The 12,954-nt window shown below is 42.4% G+C and overlaps 1 protein-coding gene across 2 annotated transcripts; it reads left to right on the top strand.

Moving 5' to 3' along the window:
• Positions 1-381: 381 nt before the first annotated feature.
• On the top strand, positions 382-12,583 carry mmadhcb (metabolism of cobalamin associated Db). Of its 2 annotated transcripts, none has more exons than XM_056289671.1 (8): positions 382-409; positions 786-833; positions 1,251-1,395; positions 1,617-1,834; positions 4,142-4,250; positions 6,553-6,683; positions 8,691-8,777; positions 11,551-12,583. In XM_056289671.1, the coding sequence occupies exons 2-8, from the start codon at positions 825-827 to the stop codon at positions 11,743-11,745; spliced, it is 894 nt and encodes a 297-aa protein (XP_056145646.1). In that variant the 5' UTR covers positions 382-409; positions 786-824; the 3' UTR covers positions 11,746-12,583. The 2 variants fall into 2 exon arrangements, with proteins under 2 accessions (XP_056145646.1, XP_056145645.1); XM_056289670.1 differs by having other exon boundaries at positions 390-409; positions 729-833.
• The last annotated feature ends 371 nt before the right edge of the window (positions 12,584-12,954 follow it).

Below are 12,954 nucleotides of genomic sequence, written 5' to 3'. Positions count from 1 at the left end.
GAGAGAGACTATTCAGATGCAGGAACATGTATCAGACAGAGACTATACAGGAACGTTCTATAAGAGCGTGGCATACTTTTTTCAGTATTCAACGGATAACGTCTTTGATCAGGCTGTTGGAATATCAGATCAGATTATTAATATCAGATTATTTTAGATGTATTCTTTCTCTGCAATATGCCGACTACTTATAATATCAAAGAGCTAACAGTAAAGATTGAATTGGGAGGTTGTATTTTGCACGTTTGTGGTCCGGCACTACTCAAGGTGTGTCAAGTCAAACGTGGCACTATATTGCCATCTAGCGGCAATAATAAAGTATTGTTTTGAATTGCCCATGCGACGCAAAGGGGGGGAAGTTTGTCCCTCCAAAGCTTCCGTCAGGAGCCGCGCTTGAGAAACCCACAAGGTGAATATCGCTGCGGTAGCCAGGTCAATTAAAAACTTTGAATTAACACCGTCTTCCTAACCGGGATGTTATCACATACAACGTGTAAGGCAGGCAAATAATTCGGAAGGTTCAGCACGACAAATGAACCGTTGATTAACTTACTCATCCTGTCGGGTAATGATGCCTGCTTGCTGCCGTTGCTACTTAGCTAGCCAGCGCCAGGTTAGGAGGAGATAGCTCACAGCTAGCTTGCCAGACCGAGTTGGCGTTTTAGGACAGTCGTCATCTTCGAAACGTTCACGTTTTGTTAATTGTTGTTTTTCGTTTCCCTTCTTAGAGTAAGTAAAGCTTTCTTTAAGGGATTCACCCAGGCTTATTGCATCACTATTTTCAGACACAAGTGGACCGAAGAGGACAACAGAGGCCGGATAGGATGGCCAGTGTAAGTTCCACAGTGAGTGGTGGAGATGTGTGTGTGTGTGTGTGTGTGTGTGTGTGTGTGTGTGTGTGAGAGAGAGAGAGAGAAAGAGAGAGAGAGAGAGAATGTGTGTGTGTGTGTGTGTGTGTGTGTGTGTGTGTGTGTGTGTGTGTGTGTGTGTGAGAGAGAGAGAGAGAGAGAGAGAGAATGTGTGTGTGTGTGTGTGTGTGTGTGTGTGTGTGTGTGTGTGTGTGTTTGAAATAAAGAGAAAGATGTATGAAATAAAAACCCTGAAAGCATCTATTAGTCGGATCTAAGCGTTGTGTAGGTCACATTTGTGAGAGGAGGAGGGAGAGGGAGGAAGTTGGAAGACATGTGATAAAATAGTGAGCGTGGGTACCAAAGGGAAAGCTCTGAAGATTTTCTTCGTCTCCTCCACAGGTGCTCTGCAGCAGAGCCAGGCTGGTGACCTACCTGCCTGGGCTTCATGTTCTAGTACGCCGCATCACTGGAGCCAGGGCCTTTTCTGCTGCTGGGTCTTCTGGGTCCGATGAGCCCCATGTAGCCATCGCTACCCCTGACACAGGTAATGTCACACAAAATTCAAACACAAAGCTCATGTGTAGTTACGTAGATGGTTTACTCTGGGTCTGAATTTTGTGGTCGATGATTTTTGGTAGTCCTGTGAGGGTACAAATTGCACATTATTTGGCCCTTTGCCTTTGAGTATAGAGAACTTCTAATTCTAATGCATGATGATGTCAATGATTTTTTTGCAACTCAGCACAACTTGATTCCTTTGTTCAGGCCCAAGTACAGTGTGGCCCGACGAGAATATGGGACCGTTTGGACCTCAAGACCAGCGGTTCCAGCTGCCGGGTAACATTGGTTTTGACCACCACTTGGAAGGAATGGCAGAACAAAAGAAAATCACACCCCCCAACGTAATCCCCGACATATTGTCTGCTCCCTCCAGTAGTGAGAGACATGAGTTCATAATGGCCCAGTTTATTGGAGAATTTCACGTAAGTATAGTAATAAAAATTTACTGAGAACAATAATAGAGCAGCATTGAACAGCAGAAGTAAAAACAAACTCAGATTAAGTGCCATGTGTTTCTTCTTTGCTTTTTGGTAGTTCTGTTTTGGTTTAAACTTGTTTCTCTGAGTTAGTCATCAGAGTTTGTCTGGTTATCTTGTGTTTCTTCCTTTAGTTAATAATATTTGTTAGTTACAATCCTGAAGTGTTACTTGCAAACAAATGTCTTTTTTTGATACTTCTGATTACTTACATATTTAAGACAATAGCTCATCCAGAAATATTTGGATCACTGTGGTTACCTAATATGATGGCTTGTAATCTGGTAGATTACTTATTCAACCTAGAAACTAAATGTAGAAGAATGACATTAGCTCTATGCACAAACTTCCGTTTGCGAGTGTGTACGATACATTGACACTGATGTATGCATAAGTGTATGCCAACATCAGCAATTCCCCAAGACTGGGGTGCACCCGCTGATGTATCACAGGTGATCAGGCGTAAATGATGAGAGATGAGGATAAGAATATATAGCAGAGTGGACCAAAACTGTGTTAAGAATGTCCCAGTCTTAATGCAATTGCAAAAGCAATAAGTAAACATTTTGAGATACTAGACCAGGGGCGTTTTTCTGTAATAATAATAATAATAATACATTTTATTTGTGGGCGCCTTTCAGAGCACTCAAGGACACCTTACAGAACACAGTAAAAAACCAAGAAGCACTGTATCAGACAGCATAAAATCAAAACAAAGCAGGGTACACAATAAAAAGTTAATACAACAGGTAAGTATAATAATAATATAGTAGTCCTTTTGTTCCTATGCAAAGTGTTCTCATGGAGTTAACTTGGTAAGTGCATTTCAAGATCCCAAGCACAGAAAATGCCTCTTATGTGTCTACGGTGTATTCTTGCACACAGTCACTGGGTTACCTTTTGAATCGGCTATTTTTCCAACAATAATTTAACTAAGAGTATCAGACTTCAAATAAGGAATTATATGGTCATATATAGATATCTGATGTGCAGCCATGAGAGGGAGTTCCTGCTCATAGGCCAGAGTACACCACACATTCTGCTGTCCATTGTCTCCTCCTACCTGTGTCTCCGCTGTTGCCTTACTGAAATCAAAGCGCAGATCCAAACTGAACATGGAGATTGGCCCTTTCAGAGCTACATGCTGTGCAGTGCAGACATTACTAGAGGAAAACAGGCCTGCCATTGTCATGATAATTGTTATGTTGTTCATCCTGTTCTTTTTTTGCTACGTTTTACAACCTGAAGTTGCTTTAATAACATTTTAAAGTCCCATATTCAAATGTTAGGCCTACATACTTGCATGTAGCACACACATTGTGCCCTAGGAAAACAATGTTGGTTTACCACACCAAATTATACAGGAATAGCCGTGGAAATGTTGGGAACAGTAATAAGGCAAGAAAGAGGACTGTGCTCTTTCTGTGTGTGTATTCTGTTAGCTCCTTTGTCCCCACTACTGTTTAGTTTTTTTTGTCGTCTTCCCTGCTCGACAATCATCACTGGACACGGTCAATGCCCTGCTGAGATTTGAAAATGTATACGTGCTAAGCTTACAAGCCTTTGGGAACTACGGTTACCCACAACCTCAGTTTCCGCAGAGACATTTACTCATATCCACACTGAGGCATGTCCCAGTCTTAGGGCAGTTTGTGGGGATGGGGCTGAGGTAAAGGCACTGGCGAGTCTGTTTCACTCTGAATGGTTTTCTGGGATTTAAAAGAGCTTAAATGTAACCGCAGTTACCGCTTCATAACCATCGGTGTCTGTCAGCTAAACAAAAACAATGATCCTCAGGATTGTAACTTTAACCATTATTAATTTAACTTTCTAAGTATCAAAAAACATTATGAATTCTAATCTAGAGTTGATTTTTACTCTAATTAAGTGCAGGATAAATCATTAACACAGTGGCTAGTTTAGGGCAGTGTCCTACCAAACACTGATACAGTTCAACTGTAACTTGTACATTTTTTAATTCTACTAGACACTTTGTCAGACAAAGACAGACACTGTTTGAATTTTATTTTTCTCAACTAAAAGTAATACTTTGCTGTAAAATGGTCAAAGTGGCTGCTTGATGAAGGCATTGGTATCCTGCCCTAGAGAGCAATATCAGCGAGGAGGGATCATTTGTTAGCATTTGATAACTGAATTGCTTGTCTAAATCATCACTGGTTTTATTATGGTGAGGGGTTTGCTTGTTTTCTCAGAGGATGTTCACTGGTTTGTTTTTGTTTTTTCCTCGTTCAGGATAGTGAGGGCCCGGCCGCAGCACAGCAAGTCAACAGAGCGGAGCAGTACTTTGATAACTCCCTTGTGGAGTGTGCAATACAGTCCTGCCCTGAGCTGCTGAAGAAAGGTAGGTGTTCTACTTCTGTGATACTTTGAAATGTCTCAACATTCAACGTTCATACTGCTTATTATTTAGCTTCCCACATAACTGCTGTATTTTCCAGAGGCCATATGAAACAAAAGCAATGTGACTGCCTTTAGTTGCACGTGTAGATATGAAAGTGATAAATTCAAAACATATACACACACACACACACACTCTCTTTAAAAAAAATAAATCTCTGTGCCAGAAAGAATGGCTGCTAGTTCTTCAAATAGTTCCCCAACCAGAACTTTTTGTTGGTATTTTGCTATTTTTGTGTTTTGAATTTGACTTTGACAAATGGAAAATTTCATCTTGGTTTCATATTGGGTATTTTTTCCCCCCAAGTTTTAAGTCCCACTATTATCTTTCTTTTTTTATTAAACAGTTTAAAGAAAACTGTTTACTTGATACTTTTTAAAGTTACTTACAATTTTTTTCATAACTTCAGCCAATTTTCTGTCTGGCTAGCTTTTTGTTACTGTAACTTAAAGTTGCAAATTGACAAACCATTTTTACTTATTCCAATTTTCAAAGTTCAATTAGTGTCCACTAGAGGGAGCCCTAATAGAGCAAATCCAATCCTAGCCGATGACTGAAAGTGGCATCTTTTTACTGTGCGAAGTCTTAACATCCGTTTTACATTTACACTACCGTTCAAAAGTTTGGGATCACCCAAACAATTTTGTGTTTTCCATGAAAAGTCACACTTATTCACCACCATATGTTGTGAAATGAATAGAAAATAGAGTCAAGACATTGACAAGGTTAGAAATAATGATTTGTATTTGAAATAAGATTTTTTTTACATCAAACTTTGCTTTCGTCAAAGAATCCTCCATTTGCAGCAATTACAGCATTGCAGACCTTTGGCATTCTAGCTGTTAATTTGTTGAGGTAATCTGGAGAAATTGCACCCCACGCTTCCAGAAGCAGCTCCCACAAGTTGGATTGGTTGGATGGGCACTTCTTGCGTACCATACGGTCAAGCTGCTCCCACAACAGCTCAATGGGGTTCAGATCTGGTGACTGCGCTGGCCACTCCATTACCGATAGAATACCAGCTGCCTGCTTCTGCTCTAAATAGTTCTTGCACAATTTGGAGGTGTGTTTTGGGTCATTGTCCTGTTGGAGGATGAAATTGGCTCCAATCAAGCGCTGTCCACTGGTTATGGCATGGCGTTGCAAAATGGAGTGATAGCCTTCCTTATTCCGAATCCCTTTTACCCTGTACAAATCTCCCACCTTACCAGCACCAAAGCAACCCCAGACCATCACATTACCTCCACCATGCTTAACAGATGGCGTCAGGCATTCTTCCAGCATCTTTTCATTTGTTCTGCGTCTCACAAACGTTCTTCTTTGTGATCCAAACACCTCAAACTTGGATTCATCCGTCCACAACACTTTTTTCCAGTCTTCCTCTGTCCAATGTCTGTGTTCTTTTGCCCATCTTAATCTTTTTCTTTTATTGGTCAGTCTCAGATATGGCTTTTTCTTTGCCACTCTGCCCTGAAGCCCAGAATCCCGCAGCCGCCTCTTCACTGTAGATGTTGACACTGGTGTTTTGCGGGTACTATTTAATGAAGATGCCAGTTGGGGACCTGTGAGGCGTCTGTTTCTCAAACTATAGACTCTAATGTACTTATCTTCTTGCTCAGTTGTGCAACGCGGCCTCCCACTTCTTTTTCTACTCTGGTTAGAGCCTGTTTGTGCTGTCCTCTGAAGGGAGTAGTACACACCGGTGTAGGAAATCTTCAATTTCTTAGCAATTTCTCGCATGGAATAGCCTTCATTTCTAAGAACAAGAATAGACTGTCGAGTTTCAGATGAAAGTTCTCTTTTTCTGGCCATTTTGAGCGTTTAATTGACCCCACAAATGTGATGCTCCAGAAACTCAATCTGCTCAAAGGAAGGTCAGTTTTGTAGCTTCTGTAACGAGCTAAACTGTTTTCAGATGTGTGAACATGATTGCACAAGGGTTTTCTAATCATCAATTAGCCTTCTGAGCCAATGAGCAAACACATTGTACCATTAGAACACTGGAGTGATAGTTGCTTGAAATGGGCCTCTATACACCTATGTAGATATTGCACCAAAAACCAGACATTTGCAACTAGAATAGTCATTTACCACATTAGCGATGTATAGAGTGTATTTCTTTAAAGTTAAGACTAGTTTAAAGTTATCTTCATTGAACAGTACAGTGCTTTTCCTTCAAAAATATGGACATTTCAATGTGATCCCAAACTTTTGAACGGTAGTGTATGTTTATTCCATCCAACAGATTTTCAGTCCATGTTTCCTGAAGCACCATCTAATGACATGATGGTTGTAACAGTTACCCAAAAGACCCAGAATGACATGACAGGATGGAGTGAGGCCGTGGAAGTAGAGAGAGAGGAGATGCTGGACAAAGTGAGTCTGTTTCTTGAGATTGTCGGTAGATTTGAAATGGATGCTTTGAAGGATGTTGCAGTATTAGTCCGGTCTAAAAAAATTCTCCCCAATTTTCAAAGGTAAATACACCATGTTTTGAAGTTAATAATGATAATTTTAGCACCAGGTACTTTTCAGAGAACTCGAAACATTTATTTTAAAACTGAACGAAGTGCAGCTTTTTAGTCTTTAAAGATACAGTCCTCAAGAATGTCTCTTTTTTTTAACCCGCTGTCATCGATGGTGATACCTGTAACACAATATTGGTGTTTGGTGTGTAAATCCTTGAGAGATATTCAGCATCCAGATAGTCAAAGGGTCACCATCACTACTGTAGCACCTTAGCTACTGTCTTAAATATGCAACCAATACGCACAGTTGGCATACAATATCAGGACTGTGTCTTTAACGTCGCATTGCTTTAATGGATGTTGTAATACAGACAGCCCCAGTAAACTATAGCTTGAGATTCAAGGAACCACTTGTTTTAAATGGGAAATAGTATTGACCCAACAAGCCACTTTCCAGTTTAATTGAGGTCCAGCATTGAGAGGCATTTCCTTGCAATTTGACATGTGACCTTTGATAAAGCCAAGAAAAGATAATGTATTGTTGTTGTTGTTTTACTTGCTCTTAGATATTACAAAGTGCTTTAAAAAGGCACAAAAAAATAGCAAATGCTACAAAATAAAGTGAGCGTTAAACTCTAAAGGCTGATCATTAACAAAGTTAATGATGACAAGTTGTATGTGTGTATCTCCTCGCCTACCACCCAATGACAATGTTGAAATAGGCTCCAGCATCCCCGTGACCCTGAGAGCAGGATAAGCAATTTGGATAATGGATGGATGGATGATGACAATTTAATGATGACACTGATCATTAACATAAAATGATCAGACACACAAATAAAAAGAAATTATAAATGAAAACTTGGCAAAAATGGCTGAATTTATTTATTTTTTAAGCCTGCATGTGAGCAGTTCGTAGTAAATCTCTTTGTTTGCTGGGGTTCAGATAACATTCAGTCAAATCTAACAGCAAACTATTTTCTCCCACTCACTTCTTTCCTCTAACTCTGAACTACTTGTTCACACACACACACACACACACACACACACACACACACACACACACACACACACACACACACACGCACGCTGACGGCTGCTCTCTGCCTGGAGGAACCGTCTGTTATTACACTGAGTGGTGTTCTCTCAAAGCTCATGGTTCACCATGAGTTAATTTCAAATTACAGCCACCACAGTCGGCTACATGCCCAGTGGTGAAACCCATCTTCAGAAGAGGTATCAGATAAAATGCAGCCATGACCTGTTTCAGTTAAACCAAACTAATTGGTTTTTCAGAAACTCTGCAATGCAGAAATCAGTGCAGCTTTACTAATGTAACGCTGGGCACTTGAGTTTGACAATACGTTTTAGCTATGCAACTTTTTTTTTTTTTTTTTGATGAAGCAGTGGTACTTTCATCTGTCTACACCACCTTATCTCCTTTTTTTTTCCTCTTTTTTTTTTTACGCGCCATTTCATCGAAACAGACGTTTGAACCCCTGGCGCTCCCTATGCCACTAGCTGATGGAAAGTTGGTGTGAGAGCAGCTAGTGCGTGTGTGAGAAGAGCTTGTCCGTGACGCAGTGCATTACTCACCGTCTGGTTAACATGCCTTCAACTGGGAACTGGCCAAACCGTGTGATTAACCCCCTTGATATGACTCATTTTACTGCACATGTCCATTGAACAGCACCAGCAGTGGTAGCCCCATAACTGCTCCGGTCCGTGTCATTAAATAATGCAGGGTTTTTTGGGAGGGGTGTTGGCGATGGCTAGCCTTAGCATTGGCTCATTCATAATTAATGTTGTGCAAGCATGTCACAAATTTACAATGCATTGCATTATTAGTCAAGACAATGGAGAATTGAAACTCACTTGTGCAAGCCTAATTTGGACCATTGTTCTGTTGGTTCAGTTCATCGCTGGAGCCAAGGAGATCTGCTTTGCCCTCTGGAGAGAAGGCTTCTGGGCCGACTTCATTGACCCGTCATCAGGCCTCGCGGTAAGACATTACAGTCATGATGTTGTGTAGGTCAGTGTTTCCTGTTGAAAGCTGTTTGAGCCAATTCAAAATAATAATGATAATAACAATAAACTTTATTTGTATCGCACCTTTCTAAACAATGTGACAAGGCCCTAACTTTTTTTTGGTTTTGTTTTGTACAAAGTTAAATCTGCTGTTAGAATTACTCTGACTAAAACTAGCTGCTATCAAAATGACACACAACTCACAACTGCTGAACACTCACCTGCTCGTCAAGTTGACTGTTGAGACTTTGGAGGCGGGGATGGACTAGACAGTGGCTAATGTCACCACTCCTTTGATTGGTCACTTTGAATACTGACCATGACATTTGTTTGGCTGTTTGGTTTGATCACTGACACGGTCGAAGACAGGTAGTTGCCTGAGAGAACAATGATTTTCATGGGCCGTCATGTCAGAGCAAGTAAGTCTTACACTAAGTTAACATCTTTCACAGATCCCATTTTAATATTGTTTGACAGAGTATTGATTTTGTTTACTGTATGCACTATAATACTATTATAGCTAGCATAATACTGCATACAGTAAACAAAATCAATACCTTCAAACAGTATTAAAATGTTTGGCTTTGTTCAGACTGGCAACCCAAATCCATTTTTTTGGCACATCCAGATTGTATCCAGATTGATTTTAGAAAGTCTGGACAGAAGGGTGTCCCGGTGGCTTAGCGGTCTATTCTGTTGCCTACCAACATGTGGATCGCCAAGCCGAATCCCTATGTTACCTCCGGCTTGGTCGGGCATCCCTACAGACACAATTGGCTGTTTCTGCAGGTGGGAAGCCGGATATGGGTATGTGTCCTGGTCGCGCAAGCGCCTCCTTTGGTTGGTCGGAGCACCTGTTCGGGGGGGTGGGAAGGGGAAACTGTGGGGGAGGGAGGGATCTTCCCACACACTATGTCCCCCTGGCGAAACTCCTCACTGTCAGGTGAAAAGAAGCTGCTGGTGACTCCACATGTATCGGAGGAAGCATGTGGTAGTCTGCAGCCCTCCCCGGATCGGCAGAGGGGATGGAGCAGAGACTGGGACAGCTTGGAGAGTGGGGTAATTGGCCAGCTATAATTGGGGAGAAAGGGGGGGGGGGTCTTGACAGCAAAAAAAAACCCACATGAAATGCAATTTTTGCAAATCAGACATTTGGAGGTGGTTTGAAATGCTATTCAGTCAGATTTCTACAGATGCGTCTCAGTCCAGATACTCTGGCTGCCCAAAGATGATATCAAACTGTCTTTTGTGTCACTCGCGACACAGATGGCGTCACACCTCTCACCGCATAGTGAAGCCCGCCATGACTGCAGCGTGGAACATCGCAATGTATACCAGCCTCATCTGTCGCTAGTTTGTGTGGTGTGGTGGAGGAGTTCTGCACCGCGACTTGACGACGTGATAGTTTGGAGGGTGAGGTGATAGATCTCCACTTCTTCCGCATTGGCAAACTGCGTCACCAGCATATATAGTTACTCGGGCCTACGTCGTTACCGCAGCAACCCATGCAGTTTGGTTGGTGATGTCTGGACACACAATTCTTATCTGATCCCTTGCAGATAACTGCAGATGGTCTGTCTTAAAGGTCGATTTGAGAAACAAATCAGATTTGCCTGCAGTCTGAACAAAGCCTTCGTGTAAGACTTACTTGCCCCGACTTGATAGCCCAGTGAAAATGGATGTTCTCTTTAGGTGCCTGTCTTCGACTTTGTCAGTGATCAAACCAAACAGCCAATCAACAATCATGGTCAGTATTCAAAGTGACCAATCAAAGGAGCGGAGATATCAGTCCAATCCCCGCCTCCAAAGTCTCAAAAGTCAACTTAGCGAGTGAGTGTGGAGCAGTTGCGAGCACGTTAGGGAGGAAGTCACAGCCCCGTGCTCTCGGGATGGCATTTGTGCACACGGAGCAGAAATGCTCCCGCGAGGATGCTTTTCTGCTCACGGATACTGTTCTGTGCACTCGTATCATGTGCACGCGCCTGTTTTTTATGTCGGTGGGTTTTGAGACTCGTTAAACACCATACGTGTCTCTCAAAGAGTAAAAGTGCATCATTCTTTCAAACACACGGAATGACTAGTTTTGCAAAATGTAAGTCATGTAAACATAGTATCCTTGTATATATAGGTGCAGAAAAGCTGTTGGCAGTTCTGAACCAAAGCCTTTAAGCCCACACTCTGCACTCTTGGGTAACTGGTGAGACTTTATTGATATCTGGGCATAGAAAACCTTCATCAGAAGACTTCTATACCGTTTGCCCGCTCTGAAAGCAACACTTCAACACTTCTAAACTTGTAGGACTCTTTTCCATCTCCCATCCATTGTTGTGTGTCTGCAAAGGTCAGACCTAATAAGCCGTTCAGATTTTTCCAAATCGTTTTTCGTTTCTTTGCATGTGACACTCAGAATTATGTGTCTTCATGTGGTCTTTTTGAGGCATTAACTCTGGTAAGTGATATTCTGTTGACATGCTAATATTTGGCTTGTGCGTTCAGATTATGAACAAATGGCATTCAACATCCAAGGCCATCACTTACAGAAAAAATGTGGGTTGACCAATAAACCTCCGGTAAGTTCTGGCAGGCCCACTCGTACTGTGCTAGAAGTACTGGTGTGGCTCAGTTTGTTCTAAACAGTCTGTTAATGAGAGCTGCGCAGGTTCTGTTCAGCGCGCTGAAAACTCGGACATGCTCCACGAATGTGTCTCCCTGAAAACCAACTTGCCGTCTTTTCCTCTGTTCCGCAGTTCTTTGGGTCTTACACCAACAATCCTTTGTTCGAGACAGACGAGCGGTACCGTCACCTGGGCTTCCGGATTGAGGACCTGGGATGCTGCAGAGTGATCCAGCATGCTTTGTGGGGCACGCACGTGTTTGTGGGGACAGTTTTTACCAATGCACCACCAAACAGCCTTATCATGAAGAAACTGCAGGGGGACTAGACATAAACACAAGCACCCCCAGTGGCCGTTTAAAGCTATGTGATATACCTTTTGTCAGTTCCTGTATGAACAGAGTTGTGTGGTAAATATTAGTAAATGTGCGGAACAACCACACCACATTTGGGGGTATTCTTGCAGCTAGAATGACACTGGTGCCAAAATGACCATGAAACAACTCGTTCAGCTTTGCCCGGCGCTACAAAACACAGGCCAATATCCATGACCGACGTTAAATTATCTTTATATTTAAATTCAGAAGCCAGACGACAACATATGTTATTTGTTGAATCCCCTGTTATCATATGATATAACATATGATATAACTGTGATTCTACCCAAACACACAAGGCTGAAGGTTTTAACTTGGAAATCTAATATTTGTAAATATTAAGTTAAGTATTTCTGGCTGGCCGCCTGGACAGTTTCTCTTTCCTGCTTCCTCACTGCGCCCCGACGAATGTGAATGGTACGTTGTTTAATCTGTCAAAGGGCACTTGCTAAGCGTTTTATTAAATTTGTCGTGCAGGAACAAGTCGGACCTAGACCCGAATCAACCTTTAACTGACGAGCCCATAAATAAGCAGTCGTTGTGCTGTTTGTTTGTCTGGTAGCGTAGGTTCTGCCAAAGAGCCCGGCCTCTCCTTGTTGCCTTTACAGAATCTAATCAGGACCGAACGGCTTCTGGGTTCAGTCAGCTGAGTGGTTTATACATCACATATGACCCCTTATGTCTAGAGGCCAGAATGGCACTTATGCTTTGAAAGATGCTTTAAAAGATTATTTTTGTGGCAGTTTTTTTCAGAGATCTATATGAAATGCAATAAACTCCATCATCTTATGTCAGTGTCAGTAGTTGTTTTACTTTGTATTTTTTACTTTATTCCCCCCCCACCTTTTTCTTCCAATTGTACTTGGCCAATTACCCCGCTCCTCCGAGCTGCCCGGTCGCTGTTCCACCCCCTCTGCCAATCCAAGGAGGGCTGCAGACTACCACGTCTCCTCCGATACATGTGGAGTCGCCAGCCGCTTCTTTTCACCTGACAGTGAGAAGTTTCGCCAGAGGGACGTAGCGCGTGGGAGGATCACGCTATTCCCCCCAGTTCCCCCTCCCCAGAAAACAGACGCCCCGACCGACCAGAGGAGGCGCTAGTGCCCACATCCGACTTCCCACCCGCAGGCACGGCCAATTGTCTGTAGGGACGCTCGACC

This window comes from Lampris incognitus, chromosome 11 (assembly GCF_029633865.1).
Source record: "Lampris incognitus isolate fLamInc1 chromosome 11, fLamInc1.hap2, whole genome shotgun sequence".
Classification (NCBI taxonomy): domain Eukaryota; kingdom Metazoa; phylum Chordata; class Actinopteri; order Lampriformes; family Lampridae; genus Lampris; species Lampris incognitus.
Note: the sequence above shows the minus strand (reverse complement) of the source record. Positions and strands in the feature narration are given on the sequence as shown.